The following is a 21387-nucleotide window of genomic DNA, read 5'->3' on the forward strand; positions in this document are numbered from 1 at the left end:
AATTTGAAGATTTTTCTCAATGACCATTTTTTCCCTCTGAATAGAAATCGTCAACTGCATCATATGCTGTACTACCTTTCATTGATGGGCATTTATGGCAATGCCCATCATTTACGAAGATAATAAAAATATATAATGAAAATTATCAGGCATACAGAATGAATTTGTTCGAAAATATCATTTAGATATTTATTCGAAGAATCGTCATTTTATCGCACTACACAACATATCATTATGTAATATGTTCAATTTTCTTTTACTTTTTGTTTCTTCGGCTTCAAGTACAAGTATAGGGCGATCAATGCGACCGAACTAAGCGTGGCCACTGATACCTGTAAAAGTAAATACATATTTTAAGATATATGAGATAAGTACAAAAATGTTCTGAGAATTCGAACATCGTTGCTCACGATGACTTAGAGGTTATAATACTCACATTTCTTCGGCCACGGTCGGTAATACTATTGAAATACTTCGACAAGCCTGTCAGCTTTGGCTCTTCCTCAACCATGTTTTCGTAAGTGGTAAATCAAACTAAAAACTCTTAGAAGAGTCACGAAATAACGTAGAATCGCTATAAATTGATACGACACTTCAAACGTCTCTGTCGTTCCTCTAATAGACGTAGTTTTGGTGGCGGTTCGTAGCGGAGATTTTGACAACTACACTTTGAGAAAATAGCCGTCTATTGAATTCACAAATACGTTAATAAGAGGCTGCCTGGCGCCACCTAGTGGTAATATTAGGAAAAAGCTGTTATTTATTATATATCGATATATCGAAGAAATTTCGACGGATTTAAATCTTGGATTTAGATTAATGATTTAAATGAAACTTCTCTTTATTAATCGAAGTCTACTACGAATATATAACTTTTCTATTGATAAAAGATAAAATAATAGTATAACTCAACAACAATCTAGAGTTAGATCTTTATTTTCTAAGTTTTTTCTAAAAATCGTGTAATTTAAAATATATATAGAACACATTATTATTTAATATTTACTAATGTGCAGAATTGAATACAATAAATTAAAATTAACATTAGTAGAAATTAACAAATATTGACAATATCATGTAATCGCTGCGTAACCGTCGATGTTTATCAACATTTCGTGTAATATGGGAAATTTATATAGTCATCACGTTTCTCTTAATAATCAATACATTTCGTTAATATTTCGTTAATTTATATTTCCTTACTTTCTAAACAATTTTATACAAAAAGTTCTTACATATACTTAATGCTATCAAATTAAATTTATCAATGGTTCATCTTTTAGAAATTTTCATTAAATCTTTTTCTTTGATAAAATGAGAAGTGAATAAACAATAATGAAAATTAAATGCATCTTATGTATATTTTGTCACTTTTAATCATATATACGAAAAAACAAAAAAACATATATACGAATAATTACTGTGTCACTGATAATATAATTTTATCCTCCTGTATATTTTATCATTCCTAATCACGTAGAAAAATTATCAGCTATACTTGATGCTATCAAATTAAAATTAATAGTTAAACATTTAACTATTAATTAGAGATACACAATAAGGGCTTTAATGGTGGAATGAGAGGTGAAATGATAATGGAAATTAAATATCGCTTACTAGAAGACTTACTATGACTATCGTAGTCATGTATAATCATATACAATGCAGTAATACGAATTTAATATACACGTAGATATATAACGCATATAAATCGAGAATTTCACAAATAGATTATGTTTAAAATAATTATTACTTGTCATTATACTATATATTACTACTGTTAAGTCTGAAATAAAAAAAAAAAAAAAAAACAAAAAGATCCATATTATCCTGCAGAATTCACCGATATAAAATCAATTATTCAATGAAATTAGATGAATTGCAAGTTGTTTTCATGTTCTAATGTTAACAAAATCTATTTGTGCTTGGAGGTAACACATGTTTTAAAATTTTATATTCCATATTCCACGTAACATTACTTAATATGCTCTCTTAAGTTCTTATATGTAAATATTAATGTCTGAAACAAAATTAATACTTAAACAAACCTTATTTCACTTCAATATTTCATATTTACATAAAATATGATTGACAGTACGATCATATGATTCGTACGATAATGGAAGAAAGAAGAAATTTCTCCATTATGTATTGAGAATACTTACCCACATATTGATCATAACTGGATTGTTAGTGAACATTTTGGTCCTCTTGAAAATATTCTCTATCTCTTTACGTGAGATTATTTTCAACTTGCAAAGCAATGCTAACGCAGCTTGCAAAGAAATCAAATTAATAGAAATAATATGATTCTCAGAATCTCTTGCAACATTTAAGGGATAACTAAAAAACCAAAAAAGATTATTTTCGTTTAAAAAAGAAAATTAATTATATAATTTTAAAACAAAACAAGATCACTGTATACACTATGTTATAAGTGTGAATAAATGAGTGTGTAGTTACGAAACATATATATCACGAAATTTTATAATTACACACACATACTCACACATAAAGCTCTCTATTAATATGATATTTAACATCTTATTAACATCTTTGGTAACTGAAAACTTACACACAACACACAAATTTTTAAACTATTTGCATGGAAAAAATAAACAAATAAAAGCTCCTCAAAAGTTTACCTGTCAAGTTGTGAAAACTGCACCGGGTAATCATATCTGTGGACTTCTTTAAACGAAATCAATATATTCGCTGCTTCTAATAACGCTATTACATGAGAACAGCTGCTGAATTTGGTGAAAGTTTCTACAAATTCATGCATCAACATCCAACCAATATCATCCATATGAAATAAAATTGTTACTCCTTTAACAGTATCTACAAGTGACAAAAAACACAAGATGCTACAAATCAGTCATTCAATAAGAAAGAGATATGATCAGCGGTACCGCACGTACGAATCCGCTGAAATAAAAAATTTGTCAATGACGCGCTGTAGTCGTAAGGTGTCGTCGTTTTGTCTTGATCCTTTTCGTGAGACGAATTCTGCAAGTTCGCACACGCAGTAGTCATCGCCGATCCCTCACTGTTATCAAATACAGGGAGGGTAAAATTCGATTTAGTCGTTGCGCACGGGTCTCCAATCATGAATTCTTTGTTAATTTCGCAATGCCATTTTTTCTGCGACAACGAATCGATCGGTTGGTTCATCGTGGGCGAAATGAATGTCTTGTTATGATCTTGTTCTGGATCACTGTTTTGGAACATTGCACCGTTCCAACCTTCCAGCGAAACGTGCTGTGATGATACATTCGAGCTGATATCCGGTTGATAATAGTTCCTCTTGCTTGTCGTCGGTAGTGAGTTTTGCGCGTAGGTTGTTGGTGTAACGTAAGTCTCGTCGTTCACGACAGACACATCGACTGCACTGGACAAAGATGCGGCATGATCGACATCGACATCGATCATGGCAACGTTGTTGCTTTGTAATTGCGTGGCCGAGTGCGAAGGCAACTGTTGCTCTTCTGATTTCTTCTGTACATTGTACATTACCGGACTTCCTTCATAGACGATTCTTGGCGCGTAATCACCATTGCTGTTTACATTGAATTTGAACCCCGGAGGTGCAGAGACGACCTTCGGATTGCTCGCAGTATTGTTATAAGCCCCGTAGAAATTATCTTTCACGGGAGTGTTTGTGTTTTCATTCACCGTCTGAGTGTGGCTCTGCAGATTTATATCGGGCAGAAATGATATAAGATTCGTCATGTCGTAATTGTTCTTGCTCTGTGTCGCCGGTACCTGCGTTCCAATCTCCTGATGAAGTCTGAACGGATTCGTTTCCTTCGACTTCGTCGAATCTTTGTTTTCCCAAGTGTTCCCATGTTGCAAGTATGCGTTACTTGCGAACTTGTTCGCGCTATACTGGTAGTTAGGCGGATTGACGCCAGAAATATTCGCATATGAAGCTGCGTTGTTCATCATCGAAGGCATATTTTTATTTAGCTGGTCGATGTGCGAATTAACACCTTCGGCGATGTTTTCATAACTATTGTATATCGGAGGTTCCGGAGGAGCGCAAGAGCTTATAGGAGGCTGTTGAATATGCGGATTGTTTGTGTCGGCTTGATGCGAACTGACACCGTGATTCGCAGCCTGCTTAAAGCTGCGAGCATAAGCTGCGTACAAGTTCGTGACATCAGCAGTGGGCAACTCAGCACAGTGGTATTTCGTGTGATGATCGAACAGATTTGCCGTCGAAGAGGAGCTCGGCGACGATATTGGTCTCGATAAATTCATGTTGTCCTGCTTTACGAAGCTCTCGCAGTTAGGATTGAAGTAAGTATGAGCCTTCGGTGACGGGCCAGTGTCATTTGCGCGATTTCGCGATGAGTTGGACGTTGGATTAGCGTTTGCTAATCGACTCTCCATTTCCTTTAAGAGCATCTTGAGGACATTATTAAATTGGTATAGCAGCGTGATGTAATTTGTGAATAAGTTGTCGGTTATCGGCGGAGAATTCATTACTTCACGGAACATTCTGGTTATACGTAACTGCAGCATCGCGCTCTCCTGCATGAATTGTATGAACATTTGTCTCTGGACGTTGTAATGGTCGTCCGATGTTGCACTTCCCTCGGATAGCTTCAGATTCCCATTTAGAAACGGATTGCTTGTTATGTCCTCCATCAAATCGCCGAATACTGGCGGCGAGACGCTCTCAAGATTGGAGTATACGTTGGACTGATGATAACTCGTCGGTGTGTTAAACCGATCAATGTATTCGTTGGGAGACACAAAACCTGACAACTTTGACCGTGGCTGCTGATTATTCTCGTGATGCGCAAAGCTCGGTCTAGGTGAGACTAAAGGTGGCTCATTAAGTTCCTCCGCAGTCGTGGATATGTTACGGTTATCGGCCATCAAAGTCTCCTCCGCGTAGCAATAAGACGGCAGGTGATTAGAATTGTACTGTACTACGTACTCCATTAAGCTCGCCATATCGACAGAATCACCCTAGATATAGGAAAACAAAAAAAAATAATGTCTAGATCAAATAAAGTGATACCTCTTCTTAAAAGTATTATCAACATTTTCAGAATTATGCTCAATGATGACTTTTAGAGTAAGTCAGACCAAAAGAACCCAGGAAAAATTATCACTTTATGAGATCATTGAGTTTTTTTATGAAAGTAGTGATAATAAAAACAGCACTTGTAGCATTTCAATGTTCATTTATTACACAACGCTATGTACGCACGATGTAAACATAATGCTCAAATTTTTCCCGGAGATTACAGAGGATATATAAAACAGATATCTATTCTGCATTCTAGCAGCAAAAATGTGTACTAAATTATCAAAAAGTTACAAGACCACAAATTTTCAATATAAACTATATAAGCTTAAAAAGAGATAATTTTATAACTATACAGATATATTTTAGTATAATTATTAGTTATATAATACAAAAGATCTTTTTTACTTTCTTTCTTTGGCAAATGGTTCATCACTGGTTTTTCCTGGAAACTTTTAGAGACTAAAAGAATATACTCATTCATTATCCAAATTATCGCATATTTTAAATAGGTAATGATAGTACAATAACTATTTCAAATGTTCATCATATTGATATTAATATTTGTTCAAGATATTAGATCTTCATCAAAAATTTGTTTGAGTTCTTTTTATAATCTTCATACAATTATTTTAATAAATAGTGATAAATAATGAAGAATATTATTTTTTTCCGGTTTTTCTGAAAATTTTAACTAAATTCTAATATGTGATCTAATATTAAATTGAGTAATCTGATATATTTAGATCATCCAAAAAAAGAATAAACAAATAACTATTCAATATACTATAATATGGAAAAATAGTATAAAGAATAATAAAAGATATTTTTTGCAAAAGAACTAACAGTTAAAAAATTCAAGGAAATTTGGATAGCACGGTGAATATTTTGAATGTATTGTAACAATAAATATCTATTTAAATTCGGATTTATTATTTTTTTTGACAGTTCAGTAAGTCTTTCAATTCGATTGAGTAAAAAAAAAAAAAAAATGTCTATACAGAAGTTGCAATGAATATAAGTACTATCAATACAATGACTCCATGACTATAAAAGTATCCATTTCTATTAAAAAAGACAAAATGCAGTTAATGATTTAAAAATCAAAAGCTGTTTCTGAGAAGTTACTGAGAATCGTCAATAATAAACATATATCTCCCTATTTATCCTATAATGTTAATAACGGTTTTCTGTCTGTATATTTGATCTCAATACGTTGGTTGGGGCGCTTTCTCTTGACGAAATTTAGAACATAGTTCAATGAGAGAGCTTATTTTCAATTAATTCGTAAAAGTTTTCTTATTTGATCATCGATTACATTCCACAATGTATCGATACAAAGTATTTAAACCGTTTTATAACCAAATGTACCTAATAGTTTTCAAGAAAATCACAGTGACCATTCCATTCCTCCTCCTCCTCCTCCATCATAACGCCAAGGAAACGTGTTGTGATCAAGACCGATTTCATTAGACTCATTAATATATGTCTACATATCAGTTGTATAAAGTAATTATAATCATAGACAACATGCCCTATAGTCGTATCATAACATTATAAAATATTACACATATACAGATTTGAATATCCCTAAATATTTAAAGATTACTTTACAAAACATTAAAAATAAAACACCACAAAATTACAAGTCTGATAAAAAAAAAAGGTATCGACATCCGAGTTATTCGTCTCGTGATATAATTGTCCTTTAGGATATATTTCAAATTTCTTTGGATCTATTCTTCAAGACGCAATTACGCTAATTTATAATCGAAGTAAACAAAGAATAAGAGCAAAATTAAAGCCCTGAGCAAACGTCCCAGATACTACCGTCGGACTCTATATTTTCATCATCGAAAAATCTCGGCATAATCGTTGCGATGGACATTTTCGTGTCGTCCGCATTATCCGTTAAATCGTTTGTTACAACCGTGTTATCAACTATCGTTTGATATAATGGAGTTTCTAATAATGGTTCTGAAGATGATTCTGATAATAGTTCTAATTCTGATGGTGGTTCTGATAGTGATTCTAACGGTGATTCTGCTGGTTGTTCTAATGACGGTTCTAATAGTGATTTTGGTGATAATTCTATTGGTACATTATTTTTTATATTGTTTTCATGATCACTCAGATCGTCGGAATCCAGTTCATCAGCATCCCATTTCTGCTGTACCTTCAACACATGTCGTAGCACGTCGGACGCACGAGAATCGTCTAAAAGATTCATTCGTCGCTTTAGCTTCAGATAGATAACGTTGGAAAAAGGTTCATCGTTACAGCTATCCGGGTTATCTTTCGCTTCGAGGTTCGATTTACTATTTGTGGACATAAACTCCTTGGATGCAGATTTCGTTGCAAAGCTTTGCAGTTTATTGAAACGCGACATAACGTTCTTTCGACTAAATGTTTCTCTTTGATCGTCATCCGACGAGATCATTGTCTCATCAGTACTGCTGTAGCAAGACAACGGGTAGGGATCGCTACTCGACCAACCTTTCACATTACTTTCCGAGCTTGAATTCCAATATAATTTTGTATCTTTTACACGATCCGGCAGGTTTTGGTATCTGACATGGAAAGTCTTATTACGGTTGTGTTGATATTTTTTTATATTAGAATCTAATAGATCCCTGGAAGATAAATTGGACTCTTGTGTAAGTTCCTTAGTCTCTAAGTTGGGATTTGTGTTCTCTATTTTCTGATCGTTGTGTATTTCGGGCGTTTTGCATTTTCTGTCCGTGCACAACTCATCAATACTTATCTCGTCCATTGATGAAGAGACTTCATCACAACTCGAAGATTTTTTAGCGCAAGTGTGCATTCGCAACTTATCGTATATCTTTCTCGACATAGCTATCTCCGTACAGTTATCATCTTGTGTTTTCAATTTGCGTCCTAGTCTCGCCACGGACTGCGAAACATCCTCGTTATCACGATCAATATTACAATCGGCCAAGAAATACTCTTTTTCCATATGAGCTATGTCCAGAAGATACGACTTGGTAATCTTTTTCATCCGATCATGTGCCTTGTGATCATGTCGATTCACCGGCAATAACTCTATTTTTTTCATTTTGTTCAAGCACGTATTTGTTTTGCTCGAATTCTTCAAATTACACGACGATGAGGTAGCAGGAGAATCCGTTTGCCTAACCAATGACCAATCGAAAGGAATCATGTCACCGTATCCGCCATACATACTGTGAAACGTTCCGAAGTCTTTTTCGTTGATATTCGTTTCATTGTCGGAGTTCCTCTCATCAAAATCTCTGTTCAACACTTTCTTCAATTGTTCGTGATTAAGATACTTATCGAACACATTGTTACTTTGCAGTTCTTCTACCTTCGCGTCTGGATTTGTTTGTGACATTTCTTCATTCATTTTCGGCTTGCCGCGCTTTGCTTTCACTACTTCGACCAACGCGGCTAACCTGTTGGATCTTCTCGGTCTGTTCTTATCTGTTGAATCATCTCTCGATCGCGATAAAATATCCAATGAAGAATCTGTCAATCCAGCCATATTCTTTTGTCTATTAACGTTAATATCAACATTTCTATCTGGGACTTTGCACAAGGCTCTAACATTTTTTACAAAAGTTTCGCTCATTATATTGTTTAATTTATGTTGTTTCTCATTGCGTTTCGCTTTATTTGTACGGACTACCACGCTTTCCTTTTTGACAGAGTTAGATGTATTAGCAATGTGACATATATAATACTCTACAAACGCAAAATTTTTATTAGTACGCACCATTTTCCCACATCGCGCTAGATTCTCTCGCACTAACCAATCGTTTATATGCACGTCCTCCTCTTCGCTCGTATCGGTCAGGACGACTAACATGGAATTATTCTATAAAAACAGAGATAAATAATAATTTTTACACTTTTGCAACATGATTGTTTGCTCGCAAAAATAATTCTATTTCATAATATCGCATACTCGATGAAAGAAACTTTCTTTCCTCTGTCTTTGGTTACTGGCATCGAAGATTAAACTAAAAATATGACTCAATGCTAAAAACTTTAGAGACTATCTTACCGAGGGGTCAACAGAGACTATGCTGGCAGCTAAAAGACTTTCAGAGATCCTTTCGGTGAAACGATCAGTTATACTTTTTTTCCAACGATCTCCTACATATGGTTTGACGTTATACAAACCGCAAGGTATGGCTTGTGCCTCTAGTTTGGAGAAATTTTCTTTTAAATAATACACATTTTCGGGTGCGTATGTTTTCTGAGTTCCATAATCGTAAAACATTATCTGTTGAGAGACAATTATTAACAATATTATATCGAACACGGTGATTATAAGATATTATAATTACTATTATCAATTAAATCACAGTCTTAGTCTAATAGATCTCTCGTGTGCACGTCGAATCATATTCTTACTCACAGTGACTCTGTAGTCTGGTTTTACAGTTTTGATGACTCCTCTATGCCACATTCCAGCGTAGATGCACGCACAGTTTAGGCCTCGATGCAATGCGAGTTTCGGGATTCTATATGATTCACAATGCTGCTGGTAATAAGTGCTGAATAACAAAAAGAAATTCAAATTTATGTAACATTCAGATGCAGATTCTCACATCGTATGTTGTAGATCGTATGTTTTCAATCATATGATGCACTTACTGTAAATTTTCCATAAACTTCTCGAATTGCCGTTTGTTTTTGCGCAGCTGTATCCAAAAGAATGACGGTGTGAACACCTCGACAACATAAACTTCCAGATATTGTTTTTTGCTTTTTTGCAAATCAGTTACCAATATATGACACACGTCTTTATAAGTCGTCACATCTTTAGGCGCAAATTTATCTAATATGCCGGGAGACTGCAAGATAAAACGTAATTATTCTGCAATCATCTTAACGTTTAAAGCATTCTTTGTAAATCTTAACGATAACATCTATTAGTATAAAAACAGTTTTATTGATAATTAGAATAATTACTAGAAATTACTGCAAATGTTAGAAATTTTGCTAATTGTTAGAATTAGAGCATAATGTAAATGAAAAGTAACTTTGCTATGGAGTAGATATCTTATAACTAATTTTAAGATATAAATAAATTAAAAAAATAGGCAAATATAGATGTTATCAAGCGTGATAATGTAGAACTTGTTATTTACAAGATTCGACGGGAACGGCGCATCATCGTCGTCCGTTTCACATAGCTCAGATTGTGATTTTGATATGGTAATCGGCTTCGTTTTGGATATTGTCTCTTGAGAGTAACTTTTTCCTTGGTTGCTGTTTTCGACAACACTCTGATGTTTCAGCTTGATATCCACGCTATATAATATAAAATCGCCGTTCACGTTTTCTCGCGTCATATAGAAAATTTCTGGTAAGTAAGAAACGTAGGTGGAAATACTGTTAAAGCCCAGTTCCGCGTAATTCAGCGGCGTCTTATACTCTTTCATATACAATTCTGGCAGTTCCGAGCACTGAATACCGTCTGGATACTTCTGCATTAGTTGCACTAGCCGCGACCGTATCCTGTCGTTTATCAGGTTCGATAAGTTATTCGTTTCAGTTATTTCTGAGTTCTTGAAGTATTCAGTATTGTTATTGTATTTCTCTCTGTCCTTGTAGGTATCGTAATAATTTAACATCTGTTCATAATCAGAGAATTCTTTTAGACTTGACGCAAGTCGTTCATCTGTTTTCTGTCGCCTTAAATGATGTTGCACGCTGTTAGAACGCACGAAATCATCGTCGTCTATGTTTAGATCGTCGTGATATTCTTCAGGAACAGTGAATACAACATTCGAACTCGATGATGTAGGCGCGTTGTACATCAACTCTGATGTCGGTAACGAAGATTGGTCACTGCTTGAAATATTAGTTTTGGAAGCTGAACCATTTGTCTCTACTGGACGAATTATATCACCATCTATGTATAATTTATGTCTTAATTCCCGCAATTGGTCTTTTATATCCTGCGGGACGAAATTAACATATGGCAGTTGTTTTTGTATCATCAGTAGGGCAGAATTTATGTTAACACCTTTCGGAAAGTTTTGCACATATTGTACCAGAATATTCAACTGCTCAGCAGGGATCTTTGGTCTCTGGCGTAGTACGCGCGAATTATGAGTAGATCGCAAACGAGGAGTACATCTTGGAAAGCTTCTCTTCTGACGCGAAACCAATGAGCTTACGTGCTTGCTCTTGTCTGAAGCGATACCACGAACATAAGTTGCACCACCAATCTGTTTAACTTCAAAGTATTGTGGCATACTTCGTAGGAAATCAGCTGTACTGCCAAAGTCAAATTTATGCCATGGTATATGCCGGCCTTCTACCTCACAGTAGTCATTGTCGAGAACAGAGATCGGCGTAAAATCTGGTCGAGCTACCAATAATGAAAGGATGACCTTGCGAACATCTTCGAGTGCAGTTTCATTTGACATCATGGAAGCACTTAGTACCTCAATGTGTCTCTTCTAGCCGTTGGAATACTAATGCTATGTGAAACATACAATATATTCTATGAAATTTGTTTCTTGCTCATATTCAAACATATATTAAAGGAATGATTCTATAAGTTCTACAAAACGTTAGAAATAGTCTTACAAAGCAGATAACCAAGCAATTAAATACATAAGCCATATGAACAATCATCTTGCTTTATTCTTTCTACCATATGATGATTAATTAACAATTATATTTTGTCTTCTTTTGTTACTCTCTTTTCTATTTCAGCAATATTGTACGATAGTTTTAGTTTTTATACTTGTAAAAATCAAAATGTATTTATCAATAATACAATCAAAAGAAATTATTTTAACATATTTGTCTCTCTCTCTCTCTCTCTCTCTTTCTCTCTCTCTCTCTTTTCCTTTGTAGTATTTTTAATGTACTAATAAGTAATTTAATAAAGTTAATAAATGATTTATTTCTATCAAATATACAACAAAGTTCAACTTGAAAAATAAAACTTTTTGATTAATTTAATTTAATCATACAAGTTAGTATAATATAACTTTAACAATTTTATTATCTATTACTACCATTTTCAATTGCATGTATGTATGTACAACTGAAAATTGAGCATATGTTGAATTCATTGTTCCAACCTTTATATACAATGTCTTTATTTCACAAAAGGATTATGACTTAAACTCTGTTCGTGATAACAAAATTTTTCATGCAAGAACTAGAGGAAGGAATAAAAACGAGTTGTTATAGCTATTATAGCAATATGTGGAAATTGCAAAAATATATAATATATGAAAGAAACCGTAGGTCAAGTAAAAGGTTACATTATAAACATGGCATAAGTACATACCGAAGAAATACAAGTTGTACTGGAACAATCTTTAGAATGCACAAATGTATCTTGTGCTGTATTATTTAGATGTGAATATCTCTTAATTCCTATTAGAAATATTGCTTGCCACCTTTCCTTTGCGATTACGTGCTCTCGCCACTGACCACGCTTTAGATAGCTCCTGACCACTCCCGACAACATTGAACTACGCTCTCTACGTTTCTCTTCCGGAAAGGACCCACGTGTCCTATGAGATAATCGACTTTCGTCATTTACACTTTTTACACTTAAAACGAAATGAATATACGCACTCACTTTATATATAACATATAAATATTATATAAAGCGAATGCATATATCTATTTTTTTTCCTTATATAATATAAATTATATAGTAGAAGGAGAAAAGGAGCAAGATGAAAAAAGAAAGATCTGTGAAGAAAGATTGAATCAATAAAGAAAAAAATTTAGAACCACTTAACCTATTCCCTTCATTTATACTGTTTTATACCTTCTGCATTTATAGCAAAATAACACATACGCGCATTGTCAGGAGCCAAATGACAGACAGTATGTTTAACTTATTGCACTAGTGCACACCAGTAAATAAAAGTTCCTCAAAAAAGAACAGCCTAGTAGTTCAAATAACCTAGTTTGTCATACAGCGCCGTCTATTATCAGTCGGAAACGGATATTGAGATATTGAAATATTTCTTCAGAAATGTTGGACGGATATGACGTTCCCAGTTCTTCTTTCGGTTATATTTTAATTCCTCTCTCTACGTTGTTCTTCCCTTTCTTTGTAAATATGTTTGTGAATGTTGACATTATTGATAGAGAAATATATTACAATATAATATATTGTAATATTAACGTAATCTTATCGTTACTTGGAACATATATATATATATATATATATAGTTCTCTAACTTTTGTTAACTTAACTTTTGGAAATTTCAAAATTATCAAATTAATAAAAGTCAGGGTGTTATTGTAACAATATATTCTTGAGACCAAGTAGAATAAAAAGGTCTAATAGCATTTTTTTCTTTTGACAAATAGTTGGCGAGATTCGTAAGTTAAATATTGAAAAAGTTTCCGAGTTTTCCTTAAATATCTCAAAAAATATTAGGCAAATAAAAAAATGTTTCAGACAAAAGTTGTTCAAATTAATTAGTAGAAAAAGATGATATAATAAAAAATGGGGGTTTCTGTTTAAAAAAAATAAGTTGATCTTGACCTGCCCTTGGCAACGCCATTCAAGGTCAAACTGATAAGATCAGTAAATACATCGTTTTGAGCCTTATAATTTTTGTCTGAAACATTTTTTTGTAAAACTTATATTTTCCGAAATTTTTAAGAGTTTCCATCTTTTTTCCTTACCCTATATGTCAAGAGTTTGCCGTCCAATCTACCGACTCAAATCTCATTATCAAATTAGATAACAAAGATTAGATATAGAAGCTTAAAAGTATAAGCATAATTACAAATGTACATGTTTTCTCAGTCGTATAATTGTAGAATTCAGACTTGCAGTTCAGTAAGAACCACATGCTACAAATTTCTTCTATATGATTACATGACATCCTTAGATAATGTCAGATTTAATCGGAGAAGATGGAAACGCTTCCCCCATTAACATGTATTTTATGTTCACCATGATGTTATTTTGATTACAGCTGTCCTATGCGTTATGTTGGAAGTCTATCGTTCGTCAACGATTTATCGATATGATTTTTATTATTAAATAAATAATTTTTTGAATATCTACGATAGATAAATACGATAGAAAAGTGATCTTATGCCGATTACAGACATAGTAATATAAACCTTATCTCACACAACCTTTTGTCTGTATCTTTGGCAAACAGATAGCATATAAGAGTCTAAAAAATAACCTACTTTTTATATTTTTTAGATCTTTTAGATGTTCCTAAATCATATCTAGACTTGCGTCATTTATCATAATGATTAATATATCTTAAGTTGTATCATATTACATTAGTTATCTTACATCATAATTACATATTTATATATATAATAAATACTTTATAATTACATATTTGATAATTTGATAACTAGGCCAGTTTGTGCGATTTTTTTGTAAAACACACATGGACATACAGTAAGTTGTCTAAGATTAAAAAATAAAGTAAAAATTAAATTCATGAAACGTTAAATGTAATTATATATAATTACACTTGAATTTAATATAATTATAAGTTTAATATAATCTATAGTCATATTTAATATAATTTAACATTTAATATAATTATATACAGTTCATTTTTTATTTACAGTTCATTATAATTATATAAAGTTCATTTTATATAACTCTAATTTCAGACTCACGCGAGAGATCGATAAATCACCGGCCAGAGGATTTTTTGACAAAATCGCACGCGCGTGGATGATGATCGACCGATCGACCGATTGGTAGGGGTAGGTTGCTGAGAAAAAAAAAACCTCTCTCCCTCCGTGTGGCAGCCACGGCGGTATTAAAGCGCTCGGTTGCTCGCCGTCGACGGTAGTGTTCGCCTGCGCAGCGGCGCGTTGCGTTGCTTTGTGTCGTGCGGTAAAACGTGTACCCGAAAGTTCTGAGAGACACGAGCCCTACTTGCGACAGTGTCACAAGGTCCCCAAACCATTCCTTGAACGTCGTCCAAAAAAGAAACGAGTCGAACGGACCAAAGGGGGAGTGCCTACCTGCCACGAGAGTGGTATTGTAAAGAAGCTAAACGAACTCTGCTTGTGAAAAAGAACGAGAGAAAGAGAAAGAGCGAGAGAGAGAGAGAGAGAGAGAGAGAGAGAGAGAGAGAGAGAGAGAGAGAGAGAAAGAGCAAGGAACGAAAAAAGGATAGAACAGAAGAGAAGACAGAGTGAGAGATATACACGAATTTACACAGGACGCGTCCGTCTTCTCGGAAGAAAATGGCCTCGTGGTTCGAGGTGATCCTCATCTGCTGCATTCTCGTGCTGCCGTTCCTCTACGAGACCAGCCGCACGTTTCGCTACCACTTCAAGTTCTTCATATATTACTTCACCGTGTTATTCAACGCATTGTGGCTACTGCCCATTTTTGCATTGCGGCCTCGCAACGTCAAAAATTTCGTGTTAGTAATAGCATTATAGGAGGGAGCAGCAATAGTCGCTCGCGCGCGCGCACGTGCGATCGATATTATTGTGCGTGCTCGCTCACACGCTCGTCCGTACGCTCGTACACTCTTTCGTTCTTTCGCACATTCGCCGCTCGCCGTCCGTGTTAATGCTCTGAATTTCTCGTCGCCGGTCTGGCCCCTTCGTTGTTTCCCTCGTGTTTAACTTGACAGACGTCGCGCTGGCGGTGACGGACGCGCAAGAATCGAGAGAGCCGGGAATGAGCGGGAATTTATTGACCGGCGCTTGTTGGTTGTTTAGTAGGTGGTAGTTGTGATAGTAGTATAGTGAGAGAGAGAGAGAGAGAGAGAGAGAGAGGGAGGGAAAGGGAAAGGGAGAGAAAGATGATGGCGCGGGGTTGTTACGAACGTGTGCGCGACGGCGATTGTCGATGCGCCGTTCTCTGTGCGAGAGAATTTAAACCTGTTGTGCCTCTCTGAGCTGTCGCGCGCGCGAATGAATCGCTTCCCATAACGATAATGTCGCCGCCAAATAGTAATAAACGTCCGAGCGGTATTTGCGTCATACTTGGCATACACCGTGAACGGACACGCTATTGCGCGAAAAAGAAAAATCATTAAAGTACGTGGGCATAATTAATCGGGCATTAGTTAATCATGCGATATTCACGATACGTCGAAGGCGCCGATACGTCGCTGTTGATCGAGAGTAATTTGAGAAGTTCGTGGTATCTCTGTAACACATCGATATGCCCGCTTCCCTTTCCAAAGAACGAATGCAAACACGCTTACTCGCTTGTTTTTTTAAACGGTTTCAACACTTGGGAACGTGGCCAATCGTTCAATGAGCGATCTTGATAATCACGACTGCGTTCCAAAGGACGTTGAGAATGAAAAATATTCAAGCTTTGAGATCAACCGTGTACATTGGTTTCTCAAAGACGTGATGACGCGACATATCATCCAACAAAATACGTCAGATACGTATTCTTTTATCAGTATATCTATCAAAACAAATGGATCTAGCACTCGTTCGGGAATTTACTTTATAATTAAAATCTTGATAATCTTTTTGTTATAAAACGATTTTTGTGTGTTATTTATGTATCTATAAATTCTTGTTATGAAATGATCTTTGTTGATATGAAACAGCAAGTGCAAGTACGAAGTGCAAGGTTTTCGTATTTATTATATTTGCGTCTGAGTCAAGTGGTTACGTCGATCAAGTATTTTTTTTCGACGCTGAATTGCGTTCCTGCAAAAATATATATTTAAATTTATGAAATTAAAATAAACTTACATAATTTTTCATAACTATCTGATGTTTGCATAAATTATATCACGATTTTTCGTGCAGCCTTTATACTGTAAAAAAATTCAATTAGCGAACTGAATATATACATATCGTTAAATGATTTTCTAATAGTTGACGTGTCCAAAGTATAAGTCAGGTATATCAGGTAATTTTCAAAAGATAAATGTTTAAAAATCACATCGCGGGAACGAGAAACTCTCTTCGGGATATTTCCGAAAACATTTATGTGCGCACTTGAATTTGACATAAATAAGCGGAAATACTTTCTACCCGCGTGAAAGGCAAATTCGTATTCGCAAGGCGCATTTAAGGAAAATAGATGGGATCTGTTAAGTTGTAGCCATGCCAAGTGAAATTTGTTTCTGCAGGCTCGCATCGTGGTTTTGCCATTATATCAGCCCTCTACTGGGACTGCGCTGGGAGCTGCGAGGAAGAGAACATCTAGAAAAAGATAGAGCCTGCATAATAGTGGCAAATCATCAAAGTTCGCTGGATATTCTAGGGTTATTTGATCTGTGGCCAGTGATGGAGAAATGTACTGTTGTGAGCAAAAAGGAGCTCTTTTATGCGTGGCCTTTTGGCCTCTCCACATGGTTATGTGGTTTGATCTTTATTGACAGGATGAATTCCGAGTCTGCACGATCTGTTCTCAACAATGCCGCGCAGCAGCTCAAGGATAAAAAGGTGTGTTTCGTTTACTCTCTTTCTCTCTCTCTCTCTCTTTCTTTCTTTCTTTCTCTGCTTCTTGAAGGTAAACACTATTCATCCCATGATGCAGCCAATTTTAGTCATTAAAGTCGGGTTCATTTCCCTATTTGCAAAAATTGTTTGCGAAGAAGATAATGATGTAAAGACACCTAAATGTTTCTCCCTTAAATGCTTCAAATTTGCTGAGAATATTTGAATATTCTAAATTTTAATCTGTCATACCAAACATTAGAATTAGAATTTAGAGAGAAACAGTTTGGATAATCGAGCTGAAGAAGACCATCGATCCGTGTTGTCCAGTGTACGAATGCTTTGTCGCGTGCAAAATATGAGTCACCGATCTCATTTTTCGCTATTCATACAATTCTGATGCTTCACAGGTAAAACTGTGGATATATCCCGAAGGGACCAGGCGCAACACCGGCGAAATTCATCCGTTCAAGAAGGGTGCCTTCCACGTAGCTATCAAATCACAGGTACCCATACTACCGGTCGTATTCTCTTCCTATTATTTCCTGTCTGCAGCAGAGAAGAGGTTCGATACTGGTAAGATATGTGATCTTCTAATTACCAGAGGAATGCGACAAGATCTATTCATCAAAGAATTTTCGTTCAAATGAATTTATTCGTGAAATTTTGTAATCATAATGACAAAACTTTGATCTCCGCTTAATTTGATGCTTGAGAGAATTTTCACTTAAAATCGAAGGACACTTGCTATCAAAAGTAAGCAGATTTGTGTCTCGCTAAATATTTCTATTTCAAAACTCATGAAATCAAGATGTTGTGTAATAAATAAGAATGAAAATACGTAGAAAAAGTTTAGGACGGTACGAGGTCCAGCTCAATTAATATTTCATTATAGTTTGATTAATTAAAATGTTAAATTAAAACGACAAAACATTTCAATTTCAATAACATAATGCAAAGTAAAAATATAAATTGAAGGACGTATTCTCGTTACGACGTTACCTCCGATTTCTACCGAGGGACTCAGCACGAACGACGTGGAGGATCTGATGCAGAGAACACGGGACGCCATGTGTGAGGTGTTCCACGCCGTGAATCTGGAAAATCAGACATATTTAGCGCGGTAAACCGCGTACCGGACAACTGCAATCTGGACGAATTGTAACCAGTAACAACCTCGTCTCACGGGAATACATACGATATTAGCGATGTAAGTCTTTACGCGGGAACCAAAGACTAAGCATCTGCTTCTGGTCTTCTTTCTTATGTTGTTATTATCATTATTATTATCGTCGTCATTATTATTATTTTATAATTATTATAAATATTATTCTAATTTGTATTATTAACATCCTCGCCGCGTATTCGCGGATCAGTGGATTTAGATATGGGAAATTTTATACGTTGATTATTTATTGTTAGTTGCGTGGGAATCGGGGTTAGAGGGAGATTTAGATGGTTGTTCTGCAACCTTCGTCTTGCAATCAATCCCTACGCCGAGTGATAGTTCCTTGTCTCTCGGTGCACGCGTGAATGAGTTGTTTCTGTTCGCGAACGACTTTTTCTAAGCTAAGCTGTGTTAAATCTCCAAACAGATAGAGAAACAGTGTACACGTGTGCGTGTATGGTACAGTAAGTACGTATAGTCATACGAAAGTCATACATCGTTGATAAAAGGATTATAAACGTCGTTCTTAATTAGTTAGGTGTAATTTAAAACGCGAGGGTCGTCGAGGAAAAGATATACAGCACTCTCTTTATCGTTAGGGGCGAATAGTGAGATAATAAAGAGAGAGACGAATTTTTGACACGTACATCATGATTTTTCATAGATTATGAATTGTAAATATAATTCTCGTTAGAGTGCATTTTATAAATTGTGGGAACATTGTTAGCGTTTATACTTAATAATAGATCGTACTAAATTACATCATTAGATATATTTTGCTATATAATGTACGCTTGTACACTCCCACTTGTCTGTTAATTATGCTTCCACTTGTTTCCATATGGTTGTCCATAAAGATTAAAATACATACAACTTGGGGATTACAAAAGTGCACTTTAATTTAAACTTTTTAATGAAATGAAGAAGAGAATTAAAAAAAAAGAGAGAGAGAAAACGATTCAATCATTACGTTCATTTGAGATTCATTCTAGACGATTCTCTGAATAAGGATATTTCTTTGCAATTTTTAACCGCTCGTTGGTTGTCGAGCATCGTTTTTTAGTATATTATCGGAGATAATGCGAATAAAATTTATATATACAGACAAAAGCAAAAAGCAATGTATTTTGTCTCAAGTACGATTGCATTGTGTTACAATGTACATAAATCAGACTGCTGAAATCTGATTATAAATCTACGTTTGGTTGCGATTACGATGTGAAGTGTCATGATATGTCTTACGACTCTCTTGACATTAAACTTTCTTAGTTTTTGGGCATTCCGCACAAATAGTGCGTTTAATTATATAATTACGACTTGTTGCCTACATGGTTATAACAAAGATATAATAACGAAACCAACACTTTTTTACGTTTGGTTTCTTTATAGAACTGTGTTCAATTCGTTTTTCTTCCGATATCATTATTAAAATTGGATATTATCGTTTTTAATCGACGCACCTTGTTTTATATTATATAGCCTAATGAAAGGTCACAATACTTTTTTCGACAAATTTTGCAGTGCATTCTATGTTCAATTGAAAATAAAATTTTTTAAGAATAAGAAAAATTTTCCTATTGAATACGTTATTATTTCGTTACATAGAAAATTCATCGAAAAAAAATGTGATTTTTAATAAGCCGACAGTATAGAATAAAGAGAAAGAAATACGTGTGATGCAGAACTATAAGCGTTCGTTCACACATAGTCACAGATCTGTATCCTATAATGCAACGTTTATTTATTCACTTACAGTAAGACATGAGAATTTTTTTTTTTTTTTTAGATAATTTAACGGGTAAAATTCTCATATTATGGTGCAACGTTTGTAATCTGTGTTTAAAATTTACGTCAAGCATTTTGTATGTCATTCTCTACTAATCACATGATAGTTGTGACACAAGTCGAAGACGTTACCGAATAGCACGATAAGAATAAATTTATGTTTGTTAAAATGGATGTAGCTAGTTTATCGCGTCGACTTTTAGTATTTTTTCGTAATCTGTAAATCGTGATGTTCGGACACTAAATCTAAACGGACACTAAATTTATTTGAAAGAAAAAAAAAACAGATAAGTCGAAGATAACGTTTAACGTTTAGTATAAGATAAACGCGCATTTTAATTGTACTATGGGTCTTGGTTCATACTGGCACAGTGCGATCGACATTGGTTGTGTTCAGAAAACACAATAATTGGACAATCGCATGATAAAAATCATCTCTATAATTGGAGTATATTTTTAAATCGATCCACATGATCCACTCTTCTTTCAAAAGTCGACTACTCAACTGTTGTGTTCTCTAAACTCATTTAAGTTGTTGAATTGTAATTCTTTTCGCATTGGAAAGATATCGGGAATTCGCTGATTATTTTCAGTGTTGAAGTACTCGACTTCGGATTGTGTCACTTTTGGGACAAACGGCTCAATACGTGGAAACATGTATGTAACATGTATGTAAGTGCCATTCTTAGACCTCGTAAGACGCACTTCTCTGTCGTTATGACTGCTATTATGTTATCACAAAGTTCAGCAAAATGTGCACACGACGGCCAATTTTCGACAATCTTCGGCCACCGCTATTCCCTTTACCTCGCCGCTTCGCGCGCTGCCTACAAGCCGCTCGAGCCTCGAATAGTTTTCACGTCACCCACGAGGTACTATTGTTGACGCGTTTTTTTTTAAGTGGTATCCCCAGTAGGCCTCTTGATTTTCCAAAAATGAAGTTTATAAAAAATGAGAAGTGTTCTTCTTTTTAAGCGACGATTCCTTACCACGTCTTATG

General features: G+C 34.9%; 2 protein-coding genes and 1 long non-coding RNA gene across 3 annotated transcripts; 1 reads left to right on the plus strand and 2 right to left on the minus strand.

Moving 5' to 3' along the window:
- Positions 1 to 175: 175 nt before the first annotated feature.
- Positions 176 to 636, minus strand: LOC112590231 (uncharacterized). The gene is made up of 2 exons (XR_003114062.1): positions 437 to 636; positions 176 to 332 (listed from the first exon to the last, which is right to left on the minus strand). It is a non-coding gene; the product is annotated as an uncharacterized LOC112590231 (long non-coding RNA).
- A 673-nt stretch (positions 637 to 1309) lies between these two features.
- Positions 1310 to 12950, minus strand: LOC105186040 (uncharacterized). The gene is made up of 11 exons (XM_011145975.3): positions 12837 to 12950; positions 12345 to 12573; positions 10180 to 11520; positions 9683 to 9882; positions 9444 to 9582; positions 9087 to 9308; positions 8796 to 8897; positions 2922 to 4980; positions 2646 to 2841; positions 2166 to 2343; positions 1310 to 2020 (listed from the first exon to the last, which is right to left on the minus strand). Exons 3-11 carry the CDS (start codon positions 11467 to 11469, stop codon positions 1976 to 1978), a joined length of 4431 nt encoding a protein of 1476 aa, XP_011144277.1. The 5' UTR covers positions 11470 to 11520; positions 12345 to 12573; positions 12837 to 12950; the 3' UTR covers positions 1310 to 1975.
- Positions 12951 to 14812: 1862 nt separating this feature from the next.
- Agpat1 (1-Acylglycerol-3-phosphate O-acyltransferase 1) lies at positions 14813 to 20780 on the plus strand. The gene is made up of 4 exons (XM_011145977.3): positions 14813 to 15438; positions 17125 to 17440; positions 17845 to 18010; positions 18413 to 20780. The coding sequence occupies exons 1-4, from the start codon at positions 15257 to 15259 to the stop codon at positions 18559 to 18561; spliced, it is 813 nt and encodes a 270-aa protein (XP_011144279.1). The 5' UTR covers positions 14813 to 15256; the 3' UTR covers positions 18562 to 20780.
- The last annotated feature ends 607 nt before the right edge of the window (positions 20781 to 21387 follow it).

Source organism: Harpegnathos saltator, unplaced genomic scaffold, assembly GCF_003227715.2.
Source record: "Harpegnathos saltator strain DR-91 unplaced genomic scaffold, Hsal_v8.6 scaffold758, whole genome shotgun sequence".
Taxonomy (NCBI): domain Eukaryota; kingdom Metazoa; phylum Arthropoda; class Insecta; order Hymenoptera; family Formicidae; genus Harpegnathos; species Harpegnathos saltator.

Excerpts from the sequence above, each read along its gene's own strand:
- LOC105186040 (XM_011145975.3), bottom strand. The coding sequence starts at position 11,469 with ATGATGTCAAATGAAACTGCACTCGAAGATGTTCGCAAGGTCATCCTT. Across the intron at positions 9,883-10,179 it reads CGCCGTTCCCGTCGAATCTT|TCTCCCGGCATATTAGATAA; the intron begins GTAAATAACAAG and ends TTTATCTTGCAG. Across the intron at positions 9,583-9,682 it reads AAGTTTATGGAAAATTTACA|CACTTATTACCAGCAGCATT; the intron begins GTAAGTGCATCA and ends TTTGTTATTCAG.
- Agpat1 (XM_011145977.3), top strand. The coding sequence starts at position 15,257 with ATGGCCTCGTGGTTCGAGGTGATCCTCATCTGCTGCATTCTCGTGCTG. Across the intron at positions 15,439-17,124 it reads CGCAACGTCAAAAATTTCGT|GCTCGCATCGTGGTTTTGCC; the intron begins GTTAGTAATAGC and ends TTGTTTCTGCAG. Across the intron at positions 17,441-17,844 it reads AGCAGCTCAAGGATAAAAAG|GTAAAACTGTGGATATATCC; the intron begins GTGTGTTTCGTT and ends GATGCTTCACAG.